The 24233-nt window shown below is 42.8% G+C and overlaps 1 protein-coding gene across 1 annotated transcript in view; it reads left to right on the forward strand.

Annotated features, from left to right (window-relative positions):
* The window catches only part of PTPDC1 (protein tyrosine phosphatase domain containing 1), a 90853-nt gene that overhangs the window by 54385 nt on the left and 12235 nt on the right, over positions 1 to 24233 (forward strand). Inside the window, exons 3-7 of the mRNA XM_062208516.1 lie at positions 6313 to 6484; positions 8767 to 8847; positions 9034 to 9152; positions 10407 to 10544; positions 15338 to 16593. Coding sequence (XP_062064500.1) covers positions 6313 to 6484; positions 8767 to 8847; positions 9034 to 9152; positions 10407 to 10544; positions 15338 to 16593 — 1766 coding nt within the window. The remainder of the gene's footprint in view (positions 1 to 6312; positions 6485 to 8766; positions 8848 to 9033; positions 9153 to 10406; positions 10545 to 15337; positions 16594 to 24233) is intronic.

The raw sequence follows: 24233 nt of genomic DNA on the forward strand, positions 1-24233 counted from the left end.
TGCTGGCTTTGGATCTGCCCAGTTCTAGCCATTGCAGCCATTTGGGGAATGAACCAGCAGATGAAAGACCTTTCTCTCTGTCTCTCCCTCTCTCTCTCTAACTCTACTTCCCAAACAAATATCTTTTAAAAAAAGAAAGAGGGCTGGTGCTGTGGCACAGCAGGTTAATGCCCTAGCCTGAAGCGCCGGCATCCCATATGGGTGCTGGTTCAAGATCCAGCTGCTCCTCTTCCGATCCAGCTCTCTGCTATGGCCTGAGAAAGCAGTAGAAGATGGCCCAAGTCCTTGGGCCCCTACACTTATGTGGGAGACCCAGAAGAAGCTCCTGGCTCCTGGTTTCAGATGGGCGCAGCTCTGGCCATTGTGGCCAACTGGGGAGTGAACCAGTGGATGGAAGACCTCTCTCTCTCTCTCTACCTCTCCTTCTCTCTCTCTCTGTAACTGTGGCTTTCAAATAAATAAATAAATCTGAGAGAGAAAGAGAGGGGGTGGGGGAGGAAGAGAGAGAATGAGAACACGTTGAGCACTCTAACAGTGGAATAGCTATTGCCTTGTGAGAAGTGAGCATCCTGTGACAAAAAGTGGAAATTGTGAAACTGAAAAACCAGGTTCCAGAAATGGCTCCTTGCAGACTTCAGAATGCCAGTTGGTGGGCCCCAATTCCCACTGCATTCTTGGGTCTGTTGTGTATGAGTTTGTCTGAATAGGCAATAATAGCCCTTTCTGAAATCTTGGGTATAGAAGGAAATTTCCCATTTGTGATGTTCCATGTCTGCTTAGGATTTCAGTGTTTGAACAGTTCAGTCAGAGAAGTGACAGGGGAAAAAGCTGAATTCTCACGGATACATTTCAGTGGACTTCTTTGCTGTGTTTATGGTGTTTATTACAAGTATGAGTAATCTCACGTTTGTAGTGATTGGTGTCTCATTTGGTTCCTTAAATATTATTCCGAGTTTGGTCCTGTTTGATTGTTCTTCTGCAAACAGGCCAGTGGCCCCAAAGCTGTTGTGTCTACGGAAAAGCTCAGTACCCATCAAATTGACATTTCAAATGCAGCGATTCCGGAAGCCCAGGGAGTATAGGCTTTGTGTGCATATTACCTTGTGTGACCTTCAAAAATTATTATGAAAAAAGATTATGAGAAAGCTATGTGTGGATCAAAATTGTTTGCACCAAAACAAACTTATCTTTTAATTCCATTTTTCCCACAAGCTTTTTAAAGTGCCTGCATATTATTTTCCTACTTTTCTTGGAGCATGTACTTTTTATAGAGACAGCGTGTTTAGAGATGGGGAGAAGAGTAAGATACAAACCCTAACTCCATGATTTTATGTTCATGAAATATAGAAAACTGAGCTTTTTGTTTGTATGTTTCTTAATTTTTTTTTAAGAAAATGTATGTATTTATTTGAAAGAATTACAAAGAGAGGGAGAAACAGAGAAAGAAATCTTCCATCCATTGGTTCACTCCCCAAATGGCTACAATAGAGCCAGGAGCTTCTGGGTCTCCCATGTGAGTTCAGGGGCCCAAGCACTTGGGCCATTCTCCGCTGCTTTGCCAGGAGCATTAGCAGGGAGTTGGATTGGAAGTGAAGCAGCTAGGACTTGAACCAGCACCTGTATGGGATGCTGGCACAGCAGACAGCAGCTTAACCTGCTGTGCCACAGCACCAGCCCCTTGTGTGTGTTTAGAAAAATATATAGTCATAGGATGAAAACGATAGATCAGTTCTTAGAAGGTAAATGGTAAAATAGCAGTGGTGTTGGTTCTAGGGACCTATAGGTAAGTTCTACCTGGAGGAAGGAGGAGAAACCAGATAGTGAACACAGTTACTGACAATTCTAAAGATGTTTTCTGTGGCCTCTGTAAAAGGCCTCTAGGGCAGGTGTTTGGCTCAGCATCCACTGGTTCATTCCCCAGATGGCTGCAACAGGCCAAGGCTGGCCAACTTGAAGCCAGGAGCCAGGAACTCAGTCCATTCTCTCACATGGATGGCAGGGTCTCAAGCACCTGGGCCATCTTCTGCTGCCTTCCCCAAACACATTTTTCAGGGAGCTGAACTGGAAGCAGAGCAGCTGAGACTTGAACCAGTGCTATGATATGGGAAGCCAGTGTAGTAAGAAGCAACTTAACCTTTTTAAATAAAATGATTGATATTAGTCTAAATGTTCAGCAGCTAAGAAATGAGTAGGTTAGGATATATCAGCTTTATGTGTCCTAATTGTGCTTCTATTAAATGAAAATTATGAGAAGACAAAAGAGAATGGGAAAATGTTACTATAGTGATTGGAAAAAGCAGGAAAAATCTATTTGCAATATGATTACCAATGTATAGAAAGTCCAAAAATAAATAGACAAGGACAAGAGGGGAACTACTGTAGAGTTTTGGTGGGACTGAAGGCAAATTATCCTACTGTAAAGCTTTTTTGTAGCACAAATTAAAAACCAGTTTTTAAAAAATGAATTGTGGGGGTGAGTGTTTGACAGCATGGTTAAAACACTGATTCAGACTCCCTTGTACCACATCAGGTTCCCTAGGTTTGATTCCCAGCCCCAGCTCCTATTTAGCTTTCTGAGAATGCGGATTCTCGGAGGCAGCAGTGATGGCTCAAGTAATTGCCACCCTTATGGGAGACCTGGATTGATTCCAAGATCCTAGCTTCAGCCCTATACCAGCCCTAGCCATTGTGGGTATTTGGGGAGTGAACCAATGGGTAGGAGCTCTTTCTGATTCTGTCTCTGTTTCTCTGCCTCTCAAATAATTTTTAAAAAGTTTTAAAACTTATTTTAAAGGCAGAATTACACAGAGAGACACAGAGAGGTCTTCAATCCACTGGTTCACTCTTCAAGTGGCCGCAATGGCCAGAGGTGGGCTGATCCAAAGCCAGGAGCCAGGTGCTCCTTCCAGGTGTCACACGTGGATGCAGGGGCCCAAGCTCTAGGGCCATCTTCCACTGCTTTCCCAGGGCATTGGCAGGGAGCTGGATCGGAAGTGGAGCACCTGGGACTCAAACTGGTACCCATATGGGGTGCCAGCACTACAGGTGAAGGCTTAACCTACTACAGCACAGGGCCTGCCCCAATTAATTAATTTAAAAATGGATTGTTCTGTGATTTGGTCATTTAGGCAACATTCGTTTTGGAGCCCCTCAGACACAGGCAGTGGGAATTCTGTGCTGTCTCTCGGGCCCAGAGATGGACAAAGTCACGCTTTGTCTGCCAGATGGATAAGAGTTTTATTCCCAGTGCCTTCACCTGACAGATTCCTGTTTGTGTTGGGCTCCACTTCCTAGCTCTGACACAGGGTCACTGACTGTGTAGTAACTGGGTCAGCTCAGTTCTCTATTGATTTGAGGTCAGCCTAGTTCTCCAGATTTCACAGTAGAAACTATTCTTTTTCTTTTTTTTCTTTTTTTTTTTTTTTTTTTTTTTACAGGCAGAGTTAGACAGTGAGAGAGAGACAGAGAGAAAGGTCTTCCTTTTTCTGTTGGTTCACCCTCCAGTGGCAGCTACAGCCAGCGCGCTGCGATAATCCGAAGCCAGGAGCCAGGTGCTTCCTCCTGGTCTCCCATGCGAGTGTGGGGCCCAAGCACTTGGGCCATCCTCCACTGCCTTCCCGGGCCACAGCAGAGAGCTAGCCTGGAAGAGGAGCAACTGGGACTAGTACCTGGCGCCCCAACTGGGACTAGAACCTGGGGTGCCGGCGCCACAGGCTGAGGATTAGCCAAGTGAGCCACGGCGCTGGCTGAAACTATTCTTGAGGTAATATGTAACCATCCCTTAGCTTAGTCCAAAAACATCTTACCTGTCAGTACAAGTGGAAAGAGAGTCATTTAGAACTTCCCTCTGTGACATCATTCTATGCCAGTTCTCTGGACATCACTCACTGACCAAGGGTTCCATGTTACTGCTTTAACTGCCTTGGTCTGCCACGGAGCTGTCGATTGCTCTCACCCTCTGTGTGAGGTCCAACATCAGCTCCAGCACCATGGCAGTTCACTGCTGATGTGTTCCCCATCTCTGTGGCCACTGTCCTCATCAGGCCACCTGCCTCCGTGTCTCCAGTGCTGTCCACGCAGCACCCTCTCAGAAGCACTGAGACGTGCCCAGGAGGCTCAGACTTCCATCGCCACAGGGCAGTGCACAGCTTCCCAGCTGAGCATTTAGTGCTGTTGCCATCGGTGCCGCTGTGCTCTCTGCACCACTCACACCTCTGTGAACTGCTGTTCCCATGTGGCCCTTAGGGGCCCTGCCTAGAATATTGCTCAGAGCATTCCTCCAGGCAGAGAAGCTTTCTGAATTGGTGATATTTAAAAAAGAAAGAAAGAAAGAAAGGAACTCTTCTTCCGTTGCTGTGTACCAAATAACAAGGGCATGAAACTACACGTGGAGTAGGAATTTGGGCACCAACTTGGGCTTCTGTGTTTCTGCCTTATTTGACAAAGTATATATTGTTGGGGACCTGGGGGTGGCATTTTAAAAAGCTTGCTTATCGCATTAGTAATCGTTAAAACAGAAGAGGGCTTTATCTATGGCAGTAGTTTGTTCCATCCGCACACGACTAAAATACCGTTTGTTCAGAGAAGGAGTGAGAGTGAGAGCAAGCGCGGGCGCAGCCTGACATTAACCAGGGAGGAGGCGGACAATGAATGCATTGGCGGCTGTTGCAGTTTCTGTTTTCTTTATATCCTTTATACTCAATTTGCAACCTCCCCCTCATCTAGTTCCTTAAAAAATGTGATACTTAGTGAGTTTTGTTCATATACATCCGCCAAGACATTATGGAAGCAGCTTCTTGCCTCATAGCAACAAAAGACAGGAAATTGTGCTTGAATTTTTGAGAGGCTGGCTGCTCGCAGTTACTCAGACTCATAACTAGTAGCTCTCATCCGGCAGAGACATTACCAAGAATTGGGTTTTCATGCTCCGAAAATAAAAATATGAAATTAAATGTCTTCTGGTAATGCATGACCTCTAAAATGTCTTTTTTCTACCCAAGTGTTTCTTTCGGAGTTCTATCAAGAAAATACAGAGTGTATTTGGATATGAAAATTCTGTTTTTTCCTAATGTTGTAAGGCATCCAGCATATCCCACTTTATTAGAATTAACTTTTTGTCCACTCTGTCCCAGGGAGGACTAGGAAGAATCTTTCCAAACTATCCAGAGAATAACTAGGAAAGGAATAACAGAATTTAAACCTATTCATGGGTGTAAAAGGCAGTGATTTTGTCATGAAAACGTTTCTTATTTCATTACAGTCTTTTGGAGGTAATTCTGAGTGGTCAGAACTCTTTAAGTATGTTTGAGAAAGAAAATAAAGTAGTCTAGATTTGGGATAAGCTACTTAAAATGCACATTACTCTTTCGTATATTTGAACAATTTGTCCAAAACACAATTCGTTGGTGTAGAATTTTGCCTGTTCAGATCTAAGTGGGAATCAGTACTTTCTTTGTTTGTCACTATGGAAACGAGTCAGCCTATCCTGAATAGCTCTTAGATCATACAGAGCGATGCCCGTGTCTCCACACACTTCCTCGCTGAGCAGCCGGAGCTGTCTTCTCCCTGCCTCCAGCTCTCCCCTCCCCGGGGCCAGCGCCATGCAGGTACAGGAGGCACCACGGCGGCCCTCAGCTGTGCACTTCCTCAGTGCCTTTTTGCAGGGTCGCCGCCACTCTACCTCGGACCCAGTTGTGCGGCTGCAGCAGGCCCGGCGGGGCTCCGGCTCTGCCACGAAGCTGCTGTCATCGTCCTCTCTGCAGGTGATGGTGGCTGTGTCCTCTGTGAGCCGTGGTGAAGGGAACCCAACTTTCCCGGAGAGAAAAAGTAAAGCCGTCTTCCTTCTTTTACATTCTCACACCTTTGTGTCTAAATTTAAGGGAATGGGACTGGGCTGTGTTGTTTTTGCCTTTCTAAAAATTGACAGGTGATTCTGTTGTATACTTCTTACTTTCTGTTGTGCTAAGAATTTTAGTGAATATATATAAAAGGAGGTAAAATGATTGTTTTCTGTTTTCTCATTAGAAATGTAATTTTTGAACTAAATATCCTCTTTTAAAAGATTTCCTTTACAGCTCCTTCCTCCTCACCACCAGTGTGATGTTTGGAGATATTTAGTGAAAGCTTTTTTTTTTTTTTTTAAATAGATAATGCACTTAGGTGAAAAGGAAACAGTTTCCTTTTCTTGATTTGATGAAAGGACTTACCACTGGCTGATCATCTTCAATCTGAGATAAAATGGAAGCTGTTTCCCATGTTGCCATTACATTTGGAGAGTGGAATTTGGAATCTTTCCTTCCTTGTATGTTCTAGGAAATTCAGGACGCCCAACACCAAAGTACACGAAAGTGGGCGAACGTTTACGGCATGTCATCCCCGGACATATGGCGTGTTCCATGGCATGTGGCGGCAGAGCGTGCAAGTATGAGAACCCAGCCCGTTGGAGCGAGCAGGAGCAAGCCATTAAGGGGGTGTACTCATCCTGGTGAGTGAGTGGTCATGTGGGTGCCTGCAGCCACGTGCGATAAAGGAAGTGAGAGAGGAATGTGGAAAGAGCCAGGCGGGCCTTTGGAGTCAGGGGTCCCACCTCCATCCTTAACTTTGCCGCCAACCAGCCATGTGATCCTGAACTACTGAGCCCTAGTTTCCTTACCTGTGAAATGGAAATAATGAAACCAAAACTAGAGGGTTTTTTTAGTGAAGTGTGTAAATATCTTAAATGTACAATTACATAGCTCTTAAATTTCAAAAATTGCTAGAAATAGTAAAACTTTTGTGATGCAAGTTAAATGGAATGATGAGGTATACGTATAGTTTTTCAGCTACATTCAGGTGAGCTTTAGCCTTACTTCTATAGTGTTCCTGTATTCTGTACGACAGGGCACATCCTCACCCATTATGCTTCAGTTTGCCTTTGTACAAGTTGCCAGCTTTTGTTGGAGATGTGTCTTGGTCAGGTTATTAACTTGTAACTTGTACTTTTTCATACTGGATTTGCTGGATATATCTGCAGGGGTGCAGTCTGGAATCTGCCTTCATTACTGTTCTCCACAGATCATATTCTGGTCTATCACTGTTACATCAATGGTATAAAGAAGCAAATATTATTCCTGAGACATAATTAGACAAGTAAATTTCAAATAATGTCACTCAAGATCACATTAATATTTCTGCTTTATTGTTGACCAAAGTGTGTGAGTCTTTTTCACCTCTGCTGCTTTCATATCATATCCTTCCTCATCGTAAGCTAAGTACTATTTAGTTTTGGGGGTCCCAAACCTTTCAGGTCAGTCCGTATTAAATTTCATGAGGGGGAGGTGTCTTTTGTGGTCTGCCATGCTAACCTGTTGTCTCCATTATTCCTCTGAGATTGAGTAACCCACAACTTGCTGTAGACCACCTTCCATTTCTTTCACCAGACTACTGGTTAGAAACTTAACCAAAGTGCAGCCAGAGCCCAGAGGCCTAGTGAGAATGGCAGCCCTTTATTGGGCCTCTGTCATTAGCTTGGTAAACATCCCTTTGGCTATCAGCTGGGCACTGTACCAGCTGCTTTCAAATTATTATCTCTCCTCTTCATAAAATTCATAGGAGTTGTTACTGCCATTTTATTGGTGAAGGAATTGAGTTCCAGAGAAAGCAATTTGCTGAGTTTCTAGAAAGCAGAAACAGCAGCATTTGAAGCACTTTCCTTTTACATTGTATCAAATTGTAACACCCACCCTGGGAGGCGGCAATAGTATCCCCATTTAATACCACTGGTAACAGATCCAGTTAGTTGAGTAATTGGAAGTGCACCTTTGGCCTTTTCCTTTGGTCACTGCCATTAGAAGACTAATCCAAACTATTACCTTTGCCGCCACCTGAGCTTTCTTTTCCTTTTTTTTTTTTTCTTGAAGATTTTATTTTTTATTTGAAAGGTAGAGTTACAGATAGTGAGAGGAAGAGACAGAGAGAAAGGTCTTCCTTCCGTTGGTTCACTCCCCTAATGGCAGCTATGGCTGGCGCTGCACCGATCTGAATCCAGGAACCAGGTGCTCCCTCCTGGTTTCCCATGTGGGTGCAGGGGCCCAAGCACTTGGGCCATATTGTACTGCTTTCCCAGGCCATAGCAGAGAGCTGAATTGGAAGAGGAGCAGCCGGGACTATAACCAGCACCCATATGGGATGCCGGCACCGCAGGCGGAGGATTAACCCACTGCACCACGGAGCTGGTCCCTTCTTTTCCTTTTTAAAAGATTGATTTATTTATTTGAAAGGCAGAGTTACACATAAAGGGAGAGACAAAGAGAGATCCTCCATATGCTGATTCACTCCCCGAAAATGGCCACCGTGGCCAGGGCTGGGCCAGGACAAAGTCAGGAGCCAGGAACTTCATCCAGGTCTCCCACATGGGTGGCAGGGCCCCAAGGACGGGAGCTGGCTTCCACTGCTTTCTCAGTTGCATTAGCAGGGAGCTGGATCAGATGTGGAGCAGCTGGGACTCAAACCAATGTTCATGCATGTGGGATGCCAGTGTCACAGGTGGCAGCTTAACACTCTGCAGCATAATGCCAGCCCTGCAGCTAAGCTTTTTAAATCATCATGTCTGCCAGATTCTCTTGAGAGTCCACAAATACTTCAGTGTCCTGAATCCTGAATTTTTTTCCAGAGATTTAAGAAACTGGGGAATATTATTACAGAGTTGTTAAACTCCTAGAAAAATAGGTTCTCAGTGCTGATAGCTGGAATAGGTTCTGTGGACCTCACCCGGCCCTCCCCCTACAGGGTCACTGACAGCATCCTAGCCATGGCCCGCCCATCCTCTGAGCTCCTCGAGAAGTATCAGATCATCGAGCAGTTCCTCAGGTGAGTGCCTGTCACCACACACTGGAGAGACAGACTCATGTGTCTCTTTCTTTGCTTTTGACTTCAACTGAAGAACTTATGCAACTAAGAAGTAGCCGTTTTGAGAATACTCAGTAATGATTGTTAATGCCAAAGACGATTGGTTTCTTAGCTCCCAGTATGACTCATTGCTCTTCTTCCTTTAAGCCATGGCATAAAGACAATAATCAACCTGCAGCGCCCAGGAGAGCATGCGAGCTGCGGAAACTCTCTGGAGCAGGAAAGCGGATTCACATACCTTCCTGAAGCCTTCATGGAGGCCGGCAGTAAGCTCCTTGCCATCCATTCTGAGAATGATCAAGATAGCACTCAGAGACGCGGGTCTGAGGTTTTAAAGGCTATAGAAATAGACACCCAGTGCATAGCGAGGGCTCATAAAACTGGAGATGAGTCACCTCTGACTCTACATAACGCTGCCATTCTTCTTTAGCATCACTCTTCAGGTACAGGTGTTCTGTTTTCCTGGAAGGGGGATGTTGGAAGAGACCCTGGAGTAATAATAGCTCACGTTCAGCTATTGCATGCAGTTTGTGGGACACTGTTGTCTTGCTTGTCCTTGAAGCAGTTAGTGACATATGTGGTTGTTACTTCTGGTTTATTCATGAGGCCACCGAGGCTTAGAGAGATACTGACTTGCCACAGGTCCCACTGCTCAGAGGTGGCAGGATTGGGTTGGAACCTAGACATGTGGTGCTTTTACTACAGGTAGCCTTGCCTCCAAAAGGCACCCAAGGATTTCTTGAGAAAACCCTAGGGTCAACTCACTCCCAAGATCTTTGGGATGGAATCTGCTCACACCTGTCATTCAAACCAGGCTAGAGAGGATAATCATGAACTCTTGGAACTTCTTTGTAAGAAGGTTGTATCCAGCTTTTATTATTTTTAAGATTTATTTATTTACTTGAAAGGCAGGGAGAGAGAGAGGTCTGCCATGTGTGTTGCATGGGCCCAAACACTTGGACCATCTTCTGCCACTTTCCCAGGCACACTAGCAGAAAACTGGGTCAGAAGTGGAGCAGCCAAAACTTGAACTGGTTTGTGGGATGCCAGCGTCACAGGTAGCAGCTAAATTGGCTGTACCACAGCACCCCAGCCCCAGCCCTAGCTTTTCTTTTTTTCTAACACTGGGTAGAAAATCTGTAAATGCTGTCGTTAGCCATTTATCAGTCATCTGTACACATTTCCATGCTTAAACAAGAGTATATGGTTTCCCACCTTAGCTAAGTAACTTTAGTGTGGATCATTGATACTTTATTAACTTGTAATTTTACTTTTCTGTGATTCTTTCTGGCTGAGTTTCAGCAGGAAATGTCTCAGGTAGTGTAGAATGTGTGCTGTGAGAAATATTAACTATAAACCTAGTAGAAATGTAATAGACATTTTAGGCCTGTATATCCAATGATATATATGTACCTTTTAGCTTTATACTTTTCATTAATTCATTTGTTTTATCCAAGTGTCTTTGCACATATTTTTCCTGTGTGTTGATCTTTTTTCCTTTCCTCTTTTTCACTGCCTAGTTTATTTCTACAATTTTGGATGGAAGGATTATGGTGTGGCATCTCTTACCACCATCTTAGACATGGTGAAGGTGATGACATTTGCCTTACAGGAAGGAAAAGTAGCCATTCACTGTCATGCTGGGCTTGGTCGAACAGGTAAATTCTACGAGCTGGTCTTACTGCCTTGTGGGTGTATTTAAACATGCAGAATAAGCCTTCCTAGTACTAAGGGTAAGCGTTTTTCAGAATGCTACCTAAATGGAAGAAGTAAATGAAAGATATTTGCAATACCTTAAACAGGTAGTTTACAGTGACCATATGTTGGTGAGAGTATTTTTTTAAACAACTTAGGACTGAAAACTATCATATTTAGTAAACAGGTGGATTTCTAAAACTAGCTAAATAACCTGTTTTTTTATTTTCATGAAAAGGGGAAAAATCAATACCTTTATTTTTGAAAAACGCTCAAAAAGTTAAAGTGGTATTCACAACTCTCTCTTTGAGTCATTCTGTTATTGTCTGATGACAATATATGGGATTAAAACAAAAACAACAAAAGATAAGTCATTCATATTTTCTTAAAATTTTGGAAGGGTGAGTTAGATATCTGAGCACAAAGCTGTACAGAATGAAATTTATGAATTTTACAGCTTCTTTGTCTCTGAATGAAACAGGGTGCTGTGATCTCTGAGGTGGGAAGTAAATAAACAAATAAAAGAAGGGTAAATTAAATTGAAAGAATGCAGGGACACAGGTACATAACAGAATCTAGATTGGTTATCCAGAAAACATAATGAAGTGGATTAAGCAGTAAATACACAAGCTAAGAGCCATACAGAGGCAAAGAATTGGTACAGTGTTCTCCGTGTATCATATTTTTAAAAAATATTTTATGTATTTATTTGAGAGGTAAAGTTACAGACAGTGAGAGGGAGAGACAGAGAGAAAGATCTTCCTTCCGTTGGTTCACTCCCCAAATGGCTGCAATGGTTGGAGCTGCACCGATCCAAAGCCAGGAGCCAGGGGCTTCTTCCAAATCTCCCACGTGGGTGCAGGGGCCCAAGGACTTCTACTGCTTTCCCAGGCCATAGCAGAGAGCTGGATCTGAAGTGAAGCAGCCAGGACTAGAACTGGTATCCATATGGGATGCCGGCACCACAGGCAGAGGATTAACCTACTGTGCCACGGCTCCAGCCCCATGAAACATATTCTTATAAAATGTCTGAGATAAAGTGTGCCGAGTTAGACAAACATGCATACCCATAAATACACACTCACACATATACAGAAACAAATTTAGTAATTAGGCTGGTGAATGTTTTAGAGAGTGTCCTATTGCTGAGTGAGATACATATAGCAAGCCATAGAAGAAACATACAATTCAGTTTTTGTAGGCCGGCGCCGTGGCTTAACAGGCTAATCCTCCGCCTTGCGGCGCCGGCACACCGGATTCTAGTCCTGGTTGGGGCGCTGGATTCTGTCCCATTTATTCCTCTTCCAGGCCAGCTCTCTGCTGTGGCCCGGGAAGGCAGTGGAGGATGGCCCAAGTGCTTGGGCCCTGCACCCGCATGGGAGACCAGGAGAAGCACCTGGCTCTTGGCTTTGGATTAGCACGATGCGCTGGCCGCAGCAGCCATTGGAGGGTGAACCAACAGCAAAAAGGAAGACCTTTCTCTCTATCTCTCTCCCTCACTATGCACTCTGCCTATCAAAAAAAAAAAAATTCAGTTTTCGTAAATATATGCACATGCTAAGATCTTAGATCTGGAAATTTAAACATTATTAGCATTCATGAGAAATATTGCAGCTCACTGACTATTCATATCTAGCATAGGATTAGGTTTATACATATATATGTTCTCATGAACCTAAATATAACCATGATTTTTCCTCAACTTTTCCTGTATAAATGTTTATTCAGAATTCTTAGCTAATTTCCTATTTTCTTGGCTATGGCTGAACCTAGATCTTATTTAATTCTAAAGGGCCTCTAAAATAATAAATAATAGCTGAAATTAACACTACAGCAAAATACTGTTCACTAGTGTTTTCACAGTATTTTACTACATATAACATGTTCTTCAAAATGTCTTCAGCTTTATTCTAATTATCTAAATCTAGAGAATCTTGACATTTTGTGAATAAATGTGGCATTCATATTTTTAAACATAAATTATAAACAAAGCTGCAGATAACTAAAATCACACAAATGGCAGTTCTACATTTCAAGAGGTCAGCTCTTCATAGAAGAATGTCAATAAGGAATTTTACACTAAAATGGTATACACAATGCACACTTGGGAACATCCAGGAATTTAAGTAACTGTGTTACTTTGATTAGGGTAGGCCAGTGTGTTACAGGTTCCAGGACAACACAGACACAATTAAATCTAAATGCCCAAGAGATGAGTAACTGAAATTGTACATTTTAGCAAAATTCAAATATAGAATTACAAGAACATTTTATTTTAAATCTATACTCAATACCTCATTTTAATATATTAGTATATATATAATATGTACATATTTAAAAGGGTCATCTCTAGTTATTTGAAAAGCACAGTTTATAGGGGCGGGAGGGAGAGAAGTCTTCCATCTGCTGGTTTACTCCCCAAATGGCCACAACATCAGGGGCTGGGCTGGACCAAAGCTAGAAGCTAGGAGCTTCTGGTTCTCCCACTTGGGTCTCCCTCTAGGTCTCCCACTTGGGTGTAGGGCCCCATCTTCCACTGCCCTCCTGCAGGTGCATTAGCAGGGAGCTGGATTGGAAGTGGAGCAGCCAGGACTTGAACCTGTACCCACATGGGATGCTGGTGTCATTGGCAGCAACCTTACCCACTATGGCGCAATGTCGGCCCCACGTTAGTATATTTTAAAATGAACTCTTCCTAGCCAAAATAACAATGAAAGAAGCAACCATTATTTCACATGTTGCGTTCTGAATACATTATGTTTGCTATCTTTTCAAATCTTCAGCAACTCTGAGTTGAAGAAACTTAAATTTGAGAGAAGTTAAGTAATTTGCCACATTTAATAAATGACAGCACCATGATTTAAACCCATGGCTGTCAAACTCCAAAGCCCATGTGCTTTCTACTCTGGGAAGTGTAAGGAATTTGTTTGTGAAAGAGTTTTATCTGTACCTAGAATTCTGTATAAAAATAAGTGATTTTGGCTGGCGCCGCAGCTCACTTGGCTGGTCTTCCACCTGCGGCGCCAGCACCCTGGGTTCTAGTCCCAGTTAGGGCGCCGGTTCTGTCCCGGTTGCTCCTCTTCCAGTCCAGCTCTCTGCTGTGGCCTGAGAAGGCAATGGAGGATGGCCCAGGTGCTTGGGCCCTGCACCCGCATGGGAGACTGGGAAGAAGTGCCTGGCTCCTGGCTTTGTATTGGCACAGCACGCCGGCTGTAGCTGCCATTTGGGGGGTGAACCAACAGAAGGAAGACCTATCTCTCTGTCTCTCTCACTGTCTAACTCTGCCTGTCAAGAAAAAAAAAAGTGATTTTACTTAAAAAAAATCAACAGACTCTGATTAACATTGCTGGTCTGAGCACCTTAAGAATGAAATTCTCCTTGTCCTATGGTCCAGTCCAACCAAACACCTGCAGCTCAACATTGTCCTTGATGTACCTGGGCACCTGCTGGGGTGTCTCTCCCCTGTCTGAGATGTAGCACTGCTCAAGATTGTGAGCTCTCAGGGTAGAGCTGGAATCTCTGTGCTCCTGGGCATTGTGTGTGATAACCTCTGCAATGTGTTACACTAGACTAAAGATCTGTCCTGGCCTGGCGTATGTTGTACCCAACCGTGAACTTAAGAGTATGTGATTTGTCAGCACGTCGCAAGATTGAACATCTTGCAAATCCTTTTCCGTATGCCTTTTACTTTTTTTTCCCCCCACAGGCAGAGTGGACAGTGAGAGAGAGAGAGAGAGATAGAGAGAAAGGTCTTCCTTTTTGCCGTTGGTTCACCCTCCAATGGCCGCCGCGGCCTGCGCGCTGTGGCCGGCGCACCGCGCTGATCCGAAGGCAGGAGCCAGTTGCTTATCCTGGTCTCCCATGGGGTGCAGGGCCCAAGCACTTGGGCCATCCTCCACTGCACTCCCTGGCCACAGCAGAGAGCTGGCCTGGAAGAGGGACAACCGGGACAGAATCCGGCGCCCCAACCGGGACTAGAATCCGGTGTGCTGGCGCCGCAATGTGGAGGATTAGCCTGTTGAGCCATGGCGCCAGCCCTGCCTTTTACTTTAATTTTAGTCGACTATTACATGTGAATGAATTGATTATTACCTTTTCATTAGTTACTTGTTTTAATTAGATGTTAACTAATAGGAATCCATCATGATTACACTGTTAAGGCTGGCTTCCTTCATGTCATGTGCTTATGGGAAAAAAGTTATAGTGTGGAAACAAACACAGCTCAGTAAATACACAAGTCTGAAAAAAGAATTATCAGGAAGAAAAGTTGGTTATGAGTGTTAATCATACCCAAAGAAAAGACTTTTCCAGTAGGGAGCATGCCAGTGTGCTGCCCGTTGATGGCAAAGATGGCAGGGCTAGGAAGTTCCATACACAAAGTGGATGATGGACTGGGTAGAAATTTTCAAGAGCTATTCAGAGTGAGAGATAAAAGTGGTATTTGCTTTATTCCGTGTTGGAATTTGGCAAGATGGTGGATGGACAGAAACTCAGTTCATTCAGCCATCCCTAGTCTCCTCCATAGTACTTGTGCTAGCTCGTTTAGGTACAGAGATAACTGGGCCATGGGAGTGGATCCCACTTAGACATGTAAATAAAGTTCTACACAATAAGGAGAGTGCAGTAATAAATACCTGTATGAAAGTTACAATGTAACTATTGTGTTATCATTATAACTGTCCTTTAAAGGTGTCACATGTTCAAATTTTAAGTCATCAAAGACCGATTAATTAATTATCTCTTCTTCAATGTTCAGGTGTTTTAATAGCATGTTATTTAGTTTTTGCAACGAGAATGACTGCTGATCAAGCAATTATATTTGTGCGGGCAAAGCGGCCCAATTCCATACAGACCCGAGGGCAACTGCTTTGTGTGCGAGAATTCACTCAATTTCTGACTCCCCTTCGCAACATCTTCTCCTGCTGCGATCCAAAAGCACATGCCGTCACTTTAGCCCAATATCTGATTCGCCAGCGTCATCTGCTTCATGGTTATGAGGCACGGCTTCTGAAACACGTGCCAAAAATTATCCACCTAGTGTGCAAATTGTTGCTGGACCTGGCAGAGAACAGGCCGGTGGTGATGAGGGATATGTTGGGAGGACCAGGTCTGTCTGCTGAGATTGAAAAGACTGTGTCTCAGATGGTCACGATGCGACTGGATAAAGAGTTACTGAGACACCACAGTGTTGGGTCCGACCCATTTAACCCCTCTGCTGGAGTGGCAGAGTTTCAGAATCAGCCTGTGGTTCTTTCCAATGAGCAAGAGTTTGACCCGCTTTGGAAGAGGAGGAATGTTGAGTGCCTTCAACCCCTGACATGTCTGAAAAGGCGACTCAGCTACAGTGACTCAGATTTAAAGAGGGCTGAATCTCTCCTGGAGCAGGGCGAGACTCCGTGGACAGGACCAGCCCAGGACTTGCTCTGCCACAACCTCAAGCAGCAGAAGGCTGTTGGCCACTGTTACATCCCACAGTCTCCAGAGCTCGACTGCAATAAGGAAGCTTCGGTCCACAGTACATTTTCTTTCTGGGGTCAGTCTAAGTGTGGTGACTTGGAAGAGCTCAGAGAGGACCGGTTGCCACTTTTCCCTAGAAGGAGCACTGCCAAGGAGGTGCAGCGGAGTAGAACCTTCTCTGTGGGTGTCTCAGGTTCACATGAACCTGGGGAACCAGTCACACCCAACTTTGCAAATGTCCAGAAGAACTCAAACTCTTCTCACCAACAGTTGGCCCAATGTCAGTGTGAACCTCACAGTGGCTGGGACCCCAGCTCTGCCACGGAGGGCGTGCCTTACCGTAGCCCTCCATACTGTGGCTCCAGTTCCCTGGCACAGTTCCCAGCTGGACGTGAAACCCAGGACAGCAAAGACCTGTCTGAAGCAGCACCACACACTGCTCTGCCATCTGAATTGAGTGTTGAAGCAAGGAGAATACTGGCAGCCAAAGCCCTGGCCAATTTAAATGAGTTTGTAGAAAAGGAAGAAGTGAAAAGGAAGGTAGAAATGTGGCAGGTATTTGTATTTCATTTAACTGTGTATGTAAGAAGTATTTGTGTCAGCAAAAACAGAATACATTTCCCAAACTTACTTGCTGTGGAAACATGATGATATGTTTGCATGATACTTAACTTTCTAACTTCAGTTTTCCCAGCTACAGCGTGGACCTGTTGTTAGAGAGATGGTGCGGGGTGGTTGTGTGGTTTCATTTAAGTGCCTGTGTACAAAAAAAGAGCGTGTGCCTTGAGGCTTGACGCTTGACTCAGTGCATTGATGCTGGCAGTTTCTTCCTTTCTTGCCAGGTTTGTGGGGCAACTAGCCCCCAGCAGAGGAGCTGGGAAACTGATGTGAAGTATTGCTGACTTGAGGCTGACGAAGAATAGCCAGCCACACTCTGAGAACCACTAATGGTTTTCCATAGCTCATGAGCATTAGAGTTGAATGAGGTTAGAAATAAAGGGATGCAGTCTTCTCTGTCTCCAGCTGCTGACGTGCCTGTCCTGCTCCAATAGTCTAATTCTTGGGATTCACGAAAGCAAGTGGGAGTGGTACATGCTGCCCTTGTGCCTTCATTTTCATGTCAGAGTAGGTCCTTAGGGTCCACCTCTTGATTTTGATGTACATCAGAAAGTGAGATTTGAATTTCAGTCCCCTTTTGTTTTACAGTTACTAGAAAGACAGTCTTAAGTCTAGACACTGCCCTGAGTGAGCAGCTGGTCTGGAGAAAAGACAGCCTTTTAAACCTAATTATTAGAAGCAGGTGAACTGCGCCAGAGTAGGAGTGATAATGGAGAGTCCTGACACAGTGAAAGCTTAGCTTGTCAGCCCATAATCTGGGAATTACTATATAGCTACTCTTTTATATTGCACTGTTGATTAACACTGTGTATAAACTTTCTGAGTGCCAGTGTCTATCCACATACAGACCTTTGAAAATTAAATGTGGAGCTTTACATCAACTTACATGAGAGTAGAGAACTTTAGATACAAGTTTTATCCATCAGGATTATAGTTGTGTCTAATGAATAGTCAAAATATATTATTTTCTTAAAACATTGTTTTCTTTATTTCCTACTCCAAACTGGAAAAATCTTTCTAAATATTTCCTGTGCAAAACTATGTTTCAGGAGTTAGCAAGCAGGGCCAGTGTTGTGGTGCAGCAGGTTAAGCTGGCATCTCACATTGGAGTGCCAACTGGAGTCCCAAATGGTCTGTTTCCCATCCAGCTCCCTACTAATGCACCTGAGAAGGCAGCAGAGGATGGCCCAAGTACTTAGGACACTACCACCCACGTGAGAGACCAGGATGGACGTTGGCCTGGTCCAACTCAGGCTTGCCATTTGGGAAGTGAATCTGTGAATGGAAGTTGGCTCACTCTCTTCTTTCTCCATCACTCCTGTCACTCTGTCTTCTAAGTAAATAAATAAATAAATCTTAAAATGTAGTTAGCAAGCAAGAGGATCTTCTGTTTGAGGCCAAGAATCTCGCATCCTCACCACTAGGTCAGCCCATGTGAGCTGGACTTGTGCTGATGGGGGCAGGACTTGATTTGGTCCTGGCTATTGCAACATGTAGTAAATATGAAAGCATTTTCTTGAGGCAAATACAAACCTTTCATTAGGATAGGTTTACCTTTGGTTTTTACTTTCTAGATTTTATTTTAGGCCTTTCAGTAATGAAAAAAAAATCAGTTGAATTCTGGAAAAGAGTAAAATGAACATTTTTAAACAGTGTAATACCTCTTGTGCCTCTACCAGGCCCTTTCATACATGTTGTTTCATATGTTTTACCCCATAAGTAAGATGATATCATTCATAGAGATTCTTTTTTAATCTTATGAATTCAGAGAGAAGTCCTGTATTCATTTCTGCCTCATTATCAGCGTACTGTAAATGTTAAGTGGGTGTGAAGTGGTGGTAGCAGTTATGATTACTACTATTGCAAAAATGCATTGATTTGTTAAAACATAAATATGAACCCTGTCAGAAAATGAAAATTCGTGTCTCACATCCCCTGCCCTCTTTATTTTACACAAGCGCACACACACACACATGCATATTAACTTATTTGAGAGATACACAGGGATAGCTCCCATCCACTGATTGACTCCCCAGACACCTGCAGTGGCTGGGGCAGTGTTGTGCTGAGCTGAAGCCAGAATCCAGGAACTCAGTCCAGGTCTCCCACGTGGGTCTTAGGTACTCAACTACTTGAGCCATGACCTGTGTGTGGGTCTCTCATGGTCCACATTATCAGAAAGAATCAAAACAGAGCTGGAACATGAACTCCCCCATACTCCCAGGGAGGATCCAGCATCCCAACTAGCATCATACCTGCTGCACCAGACTCCCACCCCAGTGAGCTAAAGATTTAAAATCTTTTGTTTTGGGAATTTGGAGTGTTAGCACTTCATATTTCTTTTCACTCTAGCAGATTTTCAGGATGCAGGTGGATTGTTTATGAACTTCTACATACAATTCCAAAAAAGTCTTTCAAAAGAAAGAAGCATTACCAACTTTCGGGCATTTGTGTGTGTGTGTGTGGGTGTGTGTATAAACCAGTTTCAATTAAAAGCTTTCCCTGAGATTGTGGATTAATTAACTTTAAAATGTTTATTCAAATTTTATTTTTTCCCATCAGTATCCTTTTTCTGTTTCAAAGTCAATCCAGGATATGATATTGTATTTACTTATTGTATGCCTTAGTTCCCTGTTATTGGTGACAGCTTTTCTGTCTTCTCTTGTTTCTCATGAGCTCAACACTTTGGAAGAGTACAGGTCAGGTGTTTTGTTGATTGTTGATTGGTTTGGGTCTGTCTGATATTTTTTCGTGATTAGACAGAGGTTTGGCGAAGAATACCAAGGTGGTAAAGGGCTCATGTTACTCAAGTTACATCAAGGGATATATAATATTGACATGGTTAATCACTGGCAACGTCAGCCTTGAACAGTTCGTTGAGGTCCAGCTAATTTTTTTACGTGTCCACTTTATCAATGCATTACCATCCTCTTTATTTTTTTCCCAAGGAAACCTTTTATTTAATGAGTACAAATTTCATAAGTACAACTTTAGGAATATAGTGATTCTCACCACCATACCTGCCCTCCCACCCCCATTCCTGCCCTTCCACCTCTTCCTCCTCCCTCTCTCATTCGCAGTCTCATTCCCCATTAAGATTCACTCCTCTCTTGGTGGAGCTTTTGGATCCCCTATGTATAGAATCATGTCATATTCAAATAGGGATAGTTTGACTCCCTCTTTCTCAGTTTGAATCCCTTTGATTTCTTTTTCTTGCCTACTGGCTCTGGCTAAAACTTCCATGTCTGTTGAATGGCATTGGTGAGAGTGGGCATCCTTGTCTAGTTCTGGATCTAAGTGGGAATGCTTCCAACTTTTCCCCAATTCAATAGGACACTGGCCATGGGTGTGTCACAAATTGCCTTGATCATATTAAAGAATGTTCCTTCTATACCCAATTTGCTTAGAGTTTTCATCATGAAATGGTGGTGTATTTTATCAAATGCTCTCTCTGCATCTATTGAGATAGTCATATCGTTTTGTTCTTCAATTTTTAATGTGATGTATCACATTGATTTATTTGCAAATGTTGAACCATCTCTGCATACCAGGGATAAATCCGACTTGGTTTGGGTGAATGATCTTTCTGATGTGTTGCTGGATTTGATTGGCCAGAATTTTGTTTAGTATTTTTGCGTCTATGTTCATCAGAGAAATTGATCTGTAGTTCTCTTTCTCTGTTGCATCTTTTCTGGCTTTAGGAATTAAGGTGACAGTGGCTTCATAGAAAGAATTTGAGAGGACTCTGTCTCTTTCAATTGTTTTGAATAACTTGAGAAGAATTGGAGTTAGTTCTTCTTTAAATGTCTGGTAGAATTCAGGATTGAATCCATTTGGTCCTGGGCTTTTCTTTATTGGAGGGTCTTTATTACTGATTCAGTTTCTGTCTTGGTAATGGGTCTGTTTAGGTTATCTATATCTTTATGGCTCAATTTAGGGAAAGTTGTGTGTGTCCAGGAATCTATCCATTTCTTCTAGGTTTCTGTTTGTTGGCATACAGCTCTTTGGTAGTTTCTGATGATTCTTTTTATGTCTTTGGTGTATGTTGTTACATTTCCTTTTTCATCTCTGATTTTATTGATTTGGGCCTTTTGGTTAGTTGGGCCAATGATGTGTCAAATTAGCTTATTTTAAAAAAACAGCTTTTTGTTTTGCTGATTTTTTTTGTTTCAGTTGTGTTGATTTCTTCTCTGATTTTAAATATTTCTTTTATCCTACGAGTTTTGGGATTGATTTGCTATTGTTTTTCTAGATCCTTGAGATGCATTGATAGCTCATTTATTTGGTGCCTTTCCAATTTCTTGATGGAGGCACCAGTTGCTATAAACTTTCCTCTTAACACTGCTTTTGTGGTATCCCATAATTTTTTGATATGTTGTATTGTCATCTTCATTTATTTCCAGAAATTTTTTATTTCTTTTGATTTCTTCTGTGACCTACTGTTCATTCAGGAGCATGTTGTTCAGTCTCCATGTGTTTGGATATGTTCTAGAGATTCCTGAGTTGCTGATATCCAGCTTCATTGCATTGTTGTCTGAGAAGAGGCATGGAATGATTTTGATTTTTTTTTAATTTGCTGAGACTTACCTTATGGTTTAGCATGTGGTCAGTCATAGAGAAAGTTCCATGCACTGGTGAGAAAAATGTGTATTCTGTGGCTGAAGGTGGAAGGCTCTGTAGATATCTGTTAGGTCCATTTGGTCTATAGTGTCAATTAACTCTGTTGTTTCCTTGTTGATTTTCTGTCTGGTTAATCTGTCCTTTGATGAAAATGTGTTATGAAGTCCCCATTACTATTGTATTTGAGTCTGTCTCTCTCTTTAAATCCATTAATGTTTCTTTTAGATAGCCAGGTACCCTATAATTAGGTGCATGTACATGTATAATAGTCATATTCCTGTTGAACTGATCCTTTAATCATTGCATAGTGTCCTTCTTTGTCTCTTTTAACAGTTTTTGTGTTAGAGTCTATTTTGTCTGATATTAGGATGGCCACACCGGCTCTTTTTTGGTTTCTGTTAGCATAGAATAACTTTTCCATCCTTTCACTTTCAGTGCATGCATCTTTGTTGACAGAGGTGTTTCTTGTGTTTCTTTGTGTTTCTTGTAGGCAGCAGATAGATGGGTTTTTCTTTTTTAATCCATTCAGCCAGTCTGTGTCTTTTAGCTGGAGAGTTGAGATCATTTACATTCTGGGTGAATATTGTTAAGTAGTGACTTTGCCCTGCCACATTTCCATTAATAGTCCTAAATTTTTACTTTGGGTTTCCTTTGTACTTTTACTGGGTTATTTTCTATGTTCATCTTCTTTTGTAGTGATGTTTCTGTTTCTCTATTTCTGTGTGTAGCACATCCTTGAGCCTCTTTTGTAGGGCTGAGTTGGTAGTTATGAATTCTTTCAATTTCTGTTTGCTGTGGAAGATCTTTATTTCTCCTTTGTTCATAAATGAGAGCTTTGCAGGGTCCAGTATTGAGTTGACAGTCTTTTCTCTTAGGATTTGAACTATATTTCACCATTCTCTCCTTGTCTGTAGAGTTTATGATGAAAAGTCTGCAGTGAATCTAATTGGGGTTCCTCTGAATGTTTGACATTTCTCTCACATATTTTAAGAACTTTTCTTTATGTTTTATTATAGAGAGTTTTGCTACAATATGTTGTGGTGAAGATCTTTTCTGGTTGTGTCTATTGGGATTTCTGTGTATTTCCTGTACTTGGATGTCTCTTTCTTTCTCCAGACTGGTGAAGTTTTCTGTTATTATTTCATTAGGAAGGTCTTCTAATTATTTCTCTCTTTCTACGCCTTCTGGAACTCCTAGGATCCGTATGTTGTTGGGTCATTTGATAGTATCTTGTAGATATCCTACAGAGTTTTTTAGTTATCTATTTTTTTCTCGGTTTTTTTTTTTTTTTAGGTGGGGGGGGGGTCTGACTGTAATATTTCCAGAAATTTATTTTCTAGTTCTGATATTCTTTCTTCTGTCTCACCTATTTTGTTGTTAAGGATTTCTATTGCATATTTTAATTTGATCTATTGAATTCTTCATGTCTATTATTTCATTCTGACTTCTCTTTAGTATCTCAGTTTCTTGGGAGAACTTTTCATTTAGATCATGAATTTTCTTCAGATTGCCTCTAATTAATCTGACAGTTAATTTTCTGTATTCCATTTCTGGCATATCCTCTATCTCTCCATCTTCACCTTCTAGTATTGAAGAGTTGTAGTGTTCTTTTAGGGGCTCATAGTGTCTTCCTTATCCTTATTTAGGGCTTTTCCTTTGTTTTATAGAAATTGTGTATTTTTTTCTTTTTTTGTCTGGTTGCTTTTCTCTTTAATTTGTGTCTTTGTGATTTAGCGGGATGTCTATACTTTTCAGTGAATTCCAAGAGGTGTGTGCTGGATATGGCCTAGGAGCTCTGTTCAGTATTCTGGGTGGAAGAGGTATCCAATGTAAGACCCCCATGGGCTTTATATCTTTCCTCTGGCTTTTTGGTTAGAAGAGGTTGTTCACTTCTGTTGGTGTGATCCACCCTTTTCCTCACAGTTGTGGGACACCCCCTTGTTAGTCTCTGGTGTGTTCAGGGTTATATCACCCTGCTTAATGAACTGCACCTCTAATCTTTGGAGATTTTCTTATTGTGAGGTTTCCCTCTCTTATGAACTGCTATGTGTGTGTTGCAAGTGGAAGCATGGAGCCCAGCCTACTGGGGCCTGGCTTGCTTCTCAATTGTGGTGGAGGTGGATATGAGCTCCAGTGCACACCTACTGGAGCCTGGCTCACTTCTCAGTGGTAGATGGAGCAGGCTCAAGTTTTCGATATTCAGAATTTCTCCTTGTTGTACAGCTTGTGTGGTGGGGAAGAAATTCTTCTGAAATGCTGGCCTCATTCCTGGTTAGGGGGTGTTATGTGGTGGCTCCCGCAGTTGATGGGTGTGAGCGCAGGAGGCAAAGGCAGCAGTCCCCTGCTTATGTTTGAAAATGTAAATAAGCAAAATGGCTTCTCCCAGCCAGCTGCAGGTCTCAGGGAGGGCAAGAGGCGGGTGGCAGGGAGGTGCCCGACCTCACTGTTTGGTCCTCTATACCTTCTCTCCACCCCCGGCCCCCACATGGAACTTCAAACACAGTTCACCAAGCTCTCCCTCCTGCTGCTATTTGCAGCTCCGTGGACCCATGATTTCCCATCTCATCTGTTCCACTGGGGGCTGGCGCCAACCTCCCTGGTCCAAGCCTCCGCCGCTTCCCTTTCTTATTTGCTCTTTTGGCATGGACCTGCCCAGTCTCTGTTGGACTTCTGAACTTCCATCGCAAATTTCCCACGGCTCTTTCTCCGGCATGTGTCTTCTCTCCTTTTTAACTATCTGTTTTGCTCACTATGATTCAGATTATCCTGTTGCTATACCACCATCTTGGAACTCCCTCCTGGATTAATTTATAAACATTTCCTTATTACACTTTTTGATCTACCATTCTACTTCATTGAAGTCAGCATTTCTGTTTTGTTCACCATAAACCTGAAAATGAAGATTCCCTCTTCCTGAACTGTTAGTATGGTTTCTGAATGAAGTGGAGAACTTGGGT

Source organism: Lepus europaeus, chromosome 12 (assembly GCF_033115175.1).
Source record: "Lepus europaeus isolate LE1 chromosome 12, mLepTim1.pri, whole genome shotgun sequence".
NCBI lineage: Eukaryota > Metazoa > Chordata > Mammalia > Lagomorpha > Leporidae > Lepus > Lepus europaeus.